At 38.8% G+C, this 11,466-nt stretch overlaps 1 protein-coding gene across 1 annotated transcript; it reads left to right on the forward strand.

Moving 5' to 3' along the window:
* Nucleotides 1-1,119: 1,119 nt before the first annotated feature.
* LOC109249302 (olfactory receptor 8S1-like) lies at nucleotides 1,120-2,068 on the forward strand. Its single transcript, XM_019419664.2, has one exon. It carries the CDS (start codon nucleotides 1,157-1,159, stop codon nucleotides 2,066-2,068), a length of 912 nt encoding a protein of 303 aa, XP_019275209.2. The 5' UTR covers nucleotides 1,120-1,156.
* Nucleotides 2,069-11,466: the final 9,398 nt, after the last annotated feature.

Here is an 11,466-nt window from a genome sequence, read left to right on the forward strand (position 1 = left end):
CATTCCTAGCTGTTCTGCTGATCAGCTGTGTGATGCAGAGCAAGTCCCCTCATCTCGGTGGGCCTTCATCTCCCTGCTAGAGATGCTATGAGAACCTGACCTCGTGGGCCTGAGGACAGAGCAAGCTTGTCTGTGGCACATCCACCCTTTCCCACACACATTTCTCCAGTTTTGCAGTATGAACTTAGAGTGACAGGTTACTCTTGAAGGATCTTGAAATGTTTGGGAAGCCCTGTGCAATCTGTAGTAACATTTTCCAAGTCCTTTCTTCACATCTTTACCCAAAATTCAGACAATGAGAGGGTGAGTTCTCTAGTCCTTGGCTTTAGGACCCAAACCTAAATATAAAAACACTTGCAACTCAATTGTCTGTCTTCTGAAACAGTTTCACTTGATGCCTCACATTTGTTTGTTCTCATAAGTATACTCTTAAGGGTCAAACTGTGTAGTTTGATTTAGGTTCCAAAGATGTTTGCTATATTCACTGACAGAATTAATGAGAGGGCCAAAGGGCAGAAAAACTCTGAAAGTCACTGTTATTAGTTGCCTAGGGCTGATGTAACAAAGTGCCAGAAACTGGCTTAAAACAACAGAAATGTATTGTCTCACAGTTCTAGAAGCTGATGTAAGTAGGACCACTCCCCCCTGCTAAAACTTGTATGGAAAAATCCTTCCTTGCCTCTTCCTAGCTTCTGGTGGTGGCTGTTTATCACTAGGATCCCTTGGCTTGCAACTGTATCACCCCAATCTCTACCTGTGTTGTCACATGGCTGCCTTCCCTCTGTGCATCTGTTTTCACATGGTACTCTCCTCTTCCTTATAAGGACACCAGTCATATTGGATTAAGAGCCCATCCTATTCCAAAATAAGATAATCTTAAATTTACCGCATCTGCAATTATCCTAATTCCAAGTAAGGTAACATTGTGAGGTGCTGGGGGTTAGGACTTCCAACATATTTGGGGGGTGGGGATATAATTCAACTCATAGCTATCACAATTGGAAATACTCAACTTATTTACCTTTTCTATTTTTAAGCTGAAAGGAGTATTTCCTGAGAAGTTTTAGGGTGTGGGAGTGATAGTCTGATTACTAAAGACTACTCAGATTCTGTAATACAGTTGATTTCTTTCTAGGGTTGGAATTTATAAACAGCCATGGATAACTTCACTTTCTTTACTGAGTTCATCCTCCTCGGGCTGTCTGCTGACTGCCGCATCCAGACTCTGCTGTTTGTGGTGTTCCTGGAGATTTACCTCCTGACCCTGGTGGGGAATCTGGTGATGATCCTGGTGATCAGAGGGGATTCTCACCTCCACATCCCCATGTATTTTTTCCTTGGACATCTGTCCTTCCTAGATATCTGCTTCTCTTCAGTTACTATGCCCAAAATGCTACAGAACTTCCTGTCTCAGAAGAAAAGCATCTCTGTGTGGGGCTGTATCACCCAGAGTTTCTTTTTTCTTCTCTGTGGGTGTGCTGAAGCCAGTCTGCTCTCTGCCATGGCCTATGACCGCTATGCTGCCATCTGCCACCCTCTGCTCTATACCATGGTCATGAACAGGCCTCTCTGCATGGTAATGGTCAGCGCAGCATGGGGAATAGGGGTTCTGAACTCACTGGTAAATAATCTTTTCATCCACAAGTTACATTTCTGTGGGTCCAACATCATCTTCCACTTCTGCTGTGAGCTGCCCTCACTCTTCCCTCTGTCATGTACTGATCCCACTGCCAACAAGTTCCTTCTGTCAGGGTCCAGTGCATTTCTAGGGCTGCTGACTCTTCCCCTGATCCTCTTCTCTTACTCCAGAATCATTTCTGCCATTCTGAACATCCGCTCCTCTGAGGGCCAAGCCAAAGCCTTCTCCACCTGCTCCTCCCACCTCACCGTGGTGCTCTTGTTCTATGGGACAGCTCTATTCAGGTACATCAGCCCTGCCTCAGGCTCGGTGTTGGAGCGCGTGGTCTCCATTCAGTACAGTGTGATCACATCCTTGCTGAACCCCCTCATCTACAGCCTCAAGAACCAGGAGGTGAAGGCTGCTCTGCAGAGGATGCTGAGGCAGTAAATGCACTCCTCAGATGAAGGATTCTCTGTGTAGGGTTCAGTCAAAGAATGGGGAGGAGAGATCTTCAGCAATACCTCCAAAGGATAAAAGACATTTGAGGTCAGTGGTTCTCTAAGTGTCATCCACAAGTCAGCATCAGCAGCATCTGTGAGCTTGCTAGAAAGGCAGATTCTCAGGCCCAACCACTAATCTACAGAATCAACAGTAGAGCTCAACCATCTATGTTTTAGTCAACTAGGTGAGTGTGAGAAGTATGAGAAAAAAAATGTTCTAGGACAGCTAATGTGTTTGAGAAACTTGTCTTTGGTGAAAGACAAAATATTGACATCTCAAAATGTAGAATCTCTTTTCAATGGGAGAGTTGGTCTGCCAAGTAGTCAAGATGAGAACATTTGATTGTGTGATCTTATGATCACACCTTCTGCAAGACTGGGAAAGAGAAAAATAAAAATCTACATTATTTTAAGACCTTACCACTTGTTGGGATGAGCACTGGGTGTTGTATGGAAACTAATTTGACAATAAGTTATATTAAAAAAAAAAAGACCTTGGAAAGAGGGGAAGAGCTCCACTGAAGGCAGACCAGCCCATTCCCTCCACCACCATTTGGGAGCGTCATTCTAAAAGGTTCTTCGGAAGCTAGCACAGCATAAAGCCAAGGGACAGATGTCCCAAAACAGTGACTCACAAGCGCTTCCTCCACCTCACCTGAGAGCACCTGAGGTCATCAAATAGCCAGTGTTCCTGGTTAGTGGTCACTAGTTTGTCTTAGAGAGTAAAGACAGCCTGAGGCTATGGTGGAAGCAATAGACCAGATGAACTGGAACTTCCTATGCGAGTACTTTCACTGAGAACTCCTGCTTCCTGACCTGGTTGCCCTGGGCCATGCTGTCAGGAGCTCTGGGGGCTGAGTTCTTGCTTCTTTACATTTTGTCACAAGACTACGTTTTCCATATTCTTCCTAAGGGTCTGCATGCCCTCTCAATCTTTATTTTTATCTTTTTATCTTTCACTTAAGAAATAGAGCATTCCCAGAGCCTTAGGAGCTCCATGTGTGGCCCCCATCATATAACTCTTTCCTCTCCCCAGAGGTAACTATTGTCCTGAATTGCACAGTACTTGGTACTCATTCCCTGGCTTTTATTAAAAGTTTGCCACTTATTTGTGATCCCTAAATAAGACTGGTGAGTTTTGCCTGTTCTTGAAATACATATGACTAGAATCATGCTGTAAGTTTTTTTCTATGACTTGCTTCTTTCACTTAACATGATTTATTCTTGTTTTTAGGTATGTCTTCATAAGCAGCATAGAGCTACATTTTTATTATTTTATCCAGTCTGAAAATTATTTAAAAAGAAGAGTTTAACCAACAATTGTTACAATAGTTACTTGTGTGTTCAGATACATTTCTGTGTTTCCCACTTCTTCTGTAACTTCCTTTGATTTCTTTCCATTTTTCCCTCTCCTTGTCTATTTTTTGAGAGCTGTCCTAGTTTTCTTTTTTTTAAATATACTAATTTTATTAAACAAAATCTAAAGTTAGTATCTTTATCCTCTTCTAAAACAATATAAAGATAATAAAACACTTTAACTCCAAGCAACACCATCCCAAATTTATATGCCACTAAAATCCAGTATTTTAGTTCTAAAATTTCCCCCACAAATTAGACATTATCATTACTATTTTATTTAATCAGTCAGCTTTTATTTAAATTTACCCATATATTTATTATATCTTGGCTCACTATGTCTTTTTAAAAAATGATATGGTTGTTATATATATAGTATTTACAGTTGCTGAAGAAACTTAATTTATGGAAAATATATTTGTAAAGGTACAATTATAGACAAAATACAAAATTATATATAGCACCATAGTGATATTTTATAACCTAAAGGAAAAATAAAGGAGATTTTAAATGATTTGTACTTTTACTATACATTCTATAGATCTCTATACCTTACTAAATTGAAAAAAACTTTGTTTTATAGTATAAGATTAGAGGTTATTGTATCAATATTGCCTGTGCCTGCCAGTAAAACATACTAGAATTACCAGCTACAAATATTGACTTTTCTGATAAAACTTATCATTACTTTCAGGATTGTTTTATTAAACCGTAATGCTTGGGATCTGTTATTAAACCATAATACTTGTGGAGAACCTGGGTGGCTCAGTTGGTTAAGTGTCCGACTTTGGCTCAGGTCATGATCTCCTGTTTCGTGAGTTCAAGTCCTGCATTAGGCTCTGTGCTGAGAAGCTCAGAGCCTGCTTCGGATTCTGTGTCTCCCTCTCTCTACCCCTCCCGTACTCATTCTCTGTCTCTCTCTCAAAAAAATGAATAAACATTAAAAAAATATTTTTTAAACCATAATACTTGGGATCTGTGTGTATTTTTTTGTAGAAGGGACTGAAAATATTTTGCAAATATTGAATAACGTTTTGGGTACCAGTGACAAATGACACATTAATAATTTATTCCTATGACAGTACCCACCAGCACACTTGCACTTGAGACCCTAATGAAATGCAGGCAAACTCACCATGCCTTTCTGCGTCTCAGATCTCCCATTAGTGGTCATTTTCTCATGTCCAAATTTGATCCTTTAGAATTCTCTGTGTCAGTCTGTTAGTGATGAACTGTTTTTGTTTGCCTGAAAATTACTTTATTTCTTGAAAGGTAATTTTTCTGGCCATAAATTTCTAGGTTGTAGCTTGAGTTAAGTTCTATTCTCTAGAAAGTATATATTTTCTTTCTACCTGTTACCTTTGAGTCGGCCCCACTTCAAATTAAATTCTCTGCTTGACGTGTTTCTGAGCACACACACAGACAGCATGAATTCAGACTCACTCTTGCCTGAGCACCAGGCATGAATAAGCACCAGGTTATGAATTTGCAGGAAATATCCTCTTCTTCCTTTACCCAACTTTAATGTCAAAAGGGGTAATTTTCTCATGGCCCTCATCCCCACGGTAGATTATTTCTTATTTATGCTTCCACTGAGATTGTAGCACCTTATTTCTTTTTATTTGTTATTTATTTCTTAAAATAATTTATTGTCAAGTTAGCTAACATACATTGTATACAGTGTGCTCTTGGTTTCAGGGGTAGATTCCCATGATTCATCGCTTACATACAACACCCAGTGCTCCTCCCAACAATTGCCCTCCTCAATGCCTGTCACCCATTTTCCCCTCTCTCCTGCCCTCCCCCCCACCCGCTATCAACCTTCAGTTTGTTCTCCGTATTTAAGAGTCTCTTACAGGCTTGCCTTACTCTCTGTTTGAAACTATTTTTCCCCTTCCCTTCCCCCTTCTGTTAAGTTTCTCAGGTTCCACATACGAATGAAAACATTTGATATCTGTCTTTCTCTGACTGACTTATTTCTCTTAGCATAATACCCTCCAGTTCCATCCACATTGTTGCAAATGGCAGGATTTCATTCTTTTTCATTGCCAAGTAGTATTCCATTGTATATGTAAACCACATCTTCTTTATCTATTCATCAGTTGATGGACATTTGGGCTCTTTCCATGATTTGTCTATTGTTGAAAGCACTGCTATAAACATTGGGGTAAATGTGCCCCTGTGGATCAGCACTCCTGTATCCTTTAGATAAATTCCTAGTAGTGCTATTACTGGGTTAAAGGGTAGCTCTAGTTTTAATTTTTTGAGGAACCTCCACACTGTTTTCCAGAGTGGCTGCACCAGTTTGCATTCCCACCAGCAGTGCAAGAGGGTTCCCATTTCTCCACATCCTTGCCAACATCTGTTGTTTTCTGAGTTATTAATTTTAGCCACTCTGACAGGTGTGAGGTGGTATCTCAGTGTGATTTTGATCTGTATATCCCTGATGATGAGTGATTTTGAGCATCTTTTCATGTGTCTATTGGCCATCTGGATGTCTTCTTTAGAAAACTGTTTATTCGGGATGCCTGGGTGGCTCAGTCAGTTACGGGTCTGACTCTTGGTTTCAGCTCAGGTCGTAATGTCACTGTTTGTGAGTTCAAGCCCTGTGTCGGGCTCTGTGGTTACAGCATTGAGCCTGCTTGGGATTCTCTCTCTCTCTCTCTCTCTCTCTCTCTCTCTGCCCCTCCCTGTTCTCTCTCTCAAATAAATAAACTTAAAAAAAATTTTTTTTAAAGTGTCTGTTCATGTCTTCTGCCCATTTCTTCACTGGATTATTTGTTTTTTGTGTGTTGACTTTGGTAAGTTCTTTATAGATTTTGGATACTAACCTTTTATCCAATATGTCATTTGCAAATACCTTCTCCCATTCTGTCAGTTGCCTTTTAGTTTTGTTATTTGCTTCACTGTGCAGAAGCTTTTTATCTTTATGAAGTTCCAATAGTTCATTTTTGCTTTTATTTCCCTTGCCTTCAGAGACACATTGAGTAAAAAGTTGCTGCGGCTGAGGTCAAAGGTTGTTGCCTGTTTTCTCCTCTATGGTTTTGGTGGTTTCCTGTCTCACGTTTAGGTCTTTCATCTATTTTGAGTTTATTTTTGTGTATGGTGTAAGGAAGTGGCTCAGTTTCATTCTTCTGCATGTTGTGTAGCACCTTATTTCTAACAATTACATAATTCTTGCGATGTACCAGGCATTCTAAGAACTTTATGTATGTTAACTAATTTAATGCTCTGAACAACACTATGAGATAGGTACTATTATTTTCCTCATTTTACAGACTTAGAAACTGATGCACAGAGAGGAAAAGTGACTTTCCAAAAGTCAGTGGGAGAGCTGGGATTTAAACCCAGGCAGTTTGGGTACAGAGTCTATGCTCACAACTGCAAGGCTATACTGCTTCTGGGATTTATTCCAAAGAACGTTTGTCAAATTCACTGTTTAGAGTTTTCTTATTGAAATGATTTCTATTAAGAGTCTCCTATTAGACTCCCTAGCCTAGCTGGTCTCTAGGTTTTATCTGTTGCCCCCTGCATCAAGCTGGTTAGGGTACTTGCTTAGCTTCTAGGAATTCTGCTTTCATTTCATTTGTGAGTTCGGGAGAACCAAAAATATCATCTTGGCAACCTATTAATTTTTTGTAATTTAGCATATTATTTAAGACTGTGAGACAATTAATCAGCTATACTGTCAGAAATAGAAGTTACCTCCTCAGTCAACAGATCTTGATACTTTCCATGCCCACCAGGCTAACCCAATTTCTGACCCAGTCCTCTCCTGACTTCCAGACTTGTCATCAACATCTTGAGTATCTTATGTTTTATTAAGATACCTTGTTTTAAATAAAATATTTCATTAAAATATAACTGCATTAAATTGAGCTATGACACTCATAGTAATTGTTTCAAAAATATAAATTTATCCTTTGGAGTCAGCTTCTAGTTTATTTTGGAGGTAGCAAACTGTCTGGATTCCTTCAGAGAAAAAGGGCCTTGGTAAAGAACATAACCAGTCATGTGTCTCATCTAGAATATCTGATTTCCCTAGAACTTCATCTTTAAGAAGCTGCCATCTGAGATATATTTAGAAAGTAGCATTAAAAAACTTGGTAACCAATAAATCTGATGAATGAGGGAAAAACAAGAATCTTATTCATTTGATTTGGGTTAATATGAACTATTTCATAATTATGGAATAATTAGAATTTTTGTCAGGTTTTTCTATTGTAAATGATATTGTAACCAATATCTTTGTACCTAAACACTGGTTTTCATTTTAGGGTGTTTCATTAGGATAGATTTCCAATAGTAGATTTACTAGGTCAAACTGTATTAATGTGCCATCTTTATAGCTTCTGGCCATACCAGGGCTTGAAAGATGGAGTCACATAAACCATAACCAAAAGTATCTGGGGGAAGGAGGTTCACCTACTATTGGATGTTTGTTCCCTCCCTCATGACCTGCCTTTATGGGAAGCCCTAGGGGTATTTCTTGGCTCTCTAAGCAGGTCTTCTCAGTTCCCATAAACTGCCAAAAGCACTTGCATGGAAAGTATTGAAATGGCCCTACCTGCTAGGGCCAGTACCTGGACAGAATGGATCTGTTTGCAACATTCAGGATTCTGATCTAGGAAAATGAAATCTGTATGCACTGAGATTTTCTACTTAGGAAACAGGTGATTTTTCTTTTCTTTTCTTTTCAAGTTTATTTTGAGAGAGAAGGAGAGAGAGTGGGGGAGAGGCAGAGCGAGTGAGAGTGAGCGGGGTGGGGGGAGAGAGAGAGAGAGAGAGAGAGAGGGAGAATCCCAAGCAGGCTCTGCACTGTCAGCACAGAGCCTGATGTGGGGCTCAATCTCATGAACTGTGAGATTGTGACCTGAGCCGAAATCAAGAGTCAGATGCTCAACCGACTGAACTACTCAGGCGCCCCAGTGATTTATCTTCATACTGATTCTATGTATTTCTTATCCAGGATTAGTCTCAGTTATTTTATTTTATTTTTATAGATAATGTAAACAAAATCTTTTTTTATTATGTCTTCTAAGTGATTATGACCAGCAAAGAGAATGTATAATAATGAAACTTATGACACGTACCACATACATGATATTTGTTATATACTGACAAGTAAACTTATGCTAATAGTCTTGGAAAAGCACACTGTGTTTTCTTTTACTCTCATACTCACAATACTCCCATGGCCAGACGTATGGGTTTTTTCCCACACCGACCAATTTTCTGCCACCAGCTGGGTGTGCAACTCAATTCAATTCTGATACTGGGGTTAGCACAAACCTGGTTGGTTAAAGGCTTGGTCCCACAAGACTATCCATGCCCTACTACTTCAGACACCAATCACAAGTCCAATTGTCACTTGTGCTTCTGACCAACCCTCTATAAATTAGATGTTCCCACAATCCCCTCCTGGGGTTTGATAATTTTCAAGGGCAGCTCACAAAATTCAGGAAAACAATTTACTGACTAGATTACCAGTTTATTATAAAGGGACACAACTCAGGAACAGATAGATAGAAGAGATTTATAGGGCAAAGTATGTGAGAAGAGCTACTGAGCTTCAATGCCCATTTGGGGCCCACACTCCTGGCATCTCTACAAGTTTGCTAACCTGGAGGCTCTCCAAAGCCCATACTTTAGGCATTTTTATGGAAGCTTCATCACATAGACATAGTTGATTCACATATTTTCTAGCTCCTCTCCCGTCTCCAGAGGATGGGAGGTAGGACTCAAAGTTCCAAGTGTCTAATCACAGCTTCATTTTTCTAGTAACCAGTCCCCATCTGGGAGCCCACCCAGAGTTGATGTGCCTGTCATTCCAGAAATTGTGAGGGACTTAGGGGTTCTGTGTTGGATGCTCTTATCACTCAAGAAATTACAAGGATTTAGGAGCTCTGTATCAGTAACTGGAGTCAAAGACCAAATACTAGCAAGAACAAGGGGCAGAGACCAATATATATATTTATTATTTCACAAGTAGGTACCACACACACACACACACACACACACACACACACACACAGCATTGCTTCCCTAACTCAAAAAGTGTATATTCTCTTTTAAATTAAAAAAAAAAAACTTCCAATATTATCAATATTCTCTTATATTGTTTTATTATAACATTAAAAAATGTTCACACAAGATGTAACTTCCTTACCTTTATGGCATATAATACACTGTGAAACCAAACCAGTCTTATGAATTAAACTTGCACAATATCACAAAACTTATAAAACTCAAATTAACTACATTAATGGGATAGATACTATCATTTCGTATACCAACATTATCTTTGTTTGGTTTAGTAATACAAAGCTGTATTTGTTTGCTTTATGTTTGGCCAATTTTATCCGTTTGATTCTGAGCATAATGAATTATCATTTGAGTCACTGTAATTATCACTGTTGTTTATTTTTCTTTTTAACAACTGACTCTCTTTATCTACTCTATGCTATTTTAATGAAATGGTCAATTTAATGCTTTTCAGTAAAATAATGAAAAAAACATTGTTTAATGAAAAGTCTTTCATTGACATTTAATAATGCAGATACTGGTGATTATCTTTATTTCTTTCACTGCACTTTGATGTCTTTCAGCCTCCACTTGGCCCAAAAAATGATTAGTCTTCAGTATTTTCTGTCATGTGCCTGTAACAATTAAAATGACCCATCACTGTGAAAAGATCTTTTAACTGTAAATTATCACTGCAAAAGAGAAATACATTCTCATTAGTAATATTAAAATACTAAACATGAATAAAACAATAGAAGATAATTGTGGAATTTCTACATTAGAACTGCCAACCTAATAGCAGCCAGACAGCTTAACACATCAAATTTAACTTCCATTGTTATTTCTTCTCTGATCTACGGGTTATATGAAGGTACTGCTTATTTTCCAAACATTTAGGGATTCTCTAGCTATTTTGTATTGAAATACTGAAATAACGTTAAATCGACTGTTTCTACTTAACTTGGATAACATCATGTTCTATCTGATTTTGGTTCTTTAAAATGTAGTGAGATTTTTTAATGCCCTGGTATATGACAAACTTTAGAAAATGTTTCAGGTATGTATGAAAACAGTGAGCATTCTGCAGTTATTGGATACAGTGATTCATGTATGTCAGTGAAGTCAAAATACTACTTATGTTTTTCCAACCTTTCACATATTTGCTCATTTTTGGTCTGCTTTTTCTATCAGATTGTTATCAAGGGTGCAATTTGTCTATTTCTTCTTTTAGTTTAATTTTTTGCTTTATATATATATTGAAGCTTTGTTAGGTGCTCTATCAGTTAGCTATTGCTTCACAATAAACAACCACAAAAGTATTTAGTGGCAGCATAAACTGTTTAAGTTTATCATTTATAGGTGAGGTAGCTAAGTGTTAGGCTGAGATCTGCAGATTGGCTGGACTTGCTTCCTGGCTGTAGTCTGTTCCACGTGTCTCATTCTAGGTAGGCAATGCCTACCTGGGGCTATTATTCTCATCATAGAGGTTAGAAACTCTCTGAAAGACAAATGGAAACATGCAATGCCTTTTAAAGCCTAGGCTTGCAGCTGGCAGTCTGCCACTTATGCTTACATTCCATTGGCCAAAGCAATTTATTCACATAGCCATAGGGTTCGCAACTTCAATGGAATGGAGAAGTGTATTTCTCCATGAAAATGGTGGAGGAGGTTAGTGGATATTTGTTGAACAATGATCTAGTCTATATGTGCTTACAAATTTAGAATTGTTATGTTCTTGGGACACCTGGCTGGCTCAGTCGGTTAAACATCAGACTCTTGATTTCAGCCCAGGTCATGATCTTGTGGTTCGTGGGTTCAGGCCCTGCGTCAGACTCTGTGCTAACAGTGTGGAGCCTGCTTGGGATTCGCTCACTCTCCTTCTCTCTCTGCCCCTCCCCTGTGCTCACTCTCTCTCTCTCTCTCTTTTTCTGTCTCAAAGTAAATAAATAAACTGAAAAAAAATTT

The sequence above is a fragment of the Panthera pardus genome, unplaced genomic scaffold (assembly GCF_024362965.1).
Source record: "Panthera pardus isolate Hobbes unplaced genomic scaffold, ASM2436296v1 HiC_scaffold_6, whole genome shotgun sequence".
Classification (NCBI taxonomy): domain Eukaryota; kingdom Metazoa; phylum Chordata; class Mammalia; order Carnivora; family Felidae; genus Panthera; species Panthera pardus.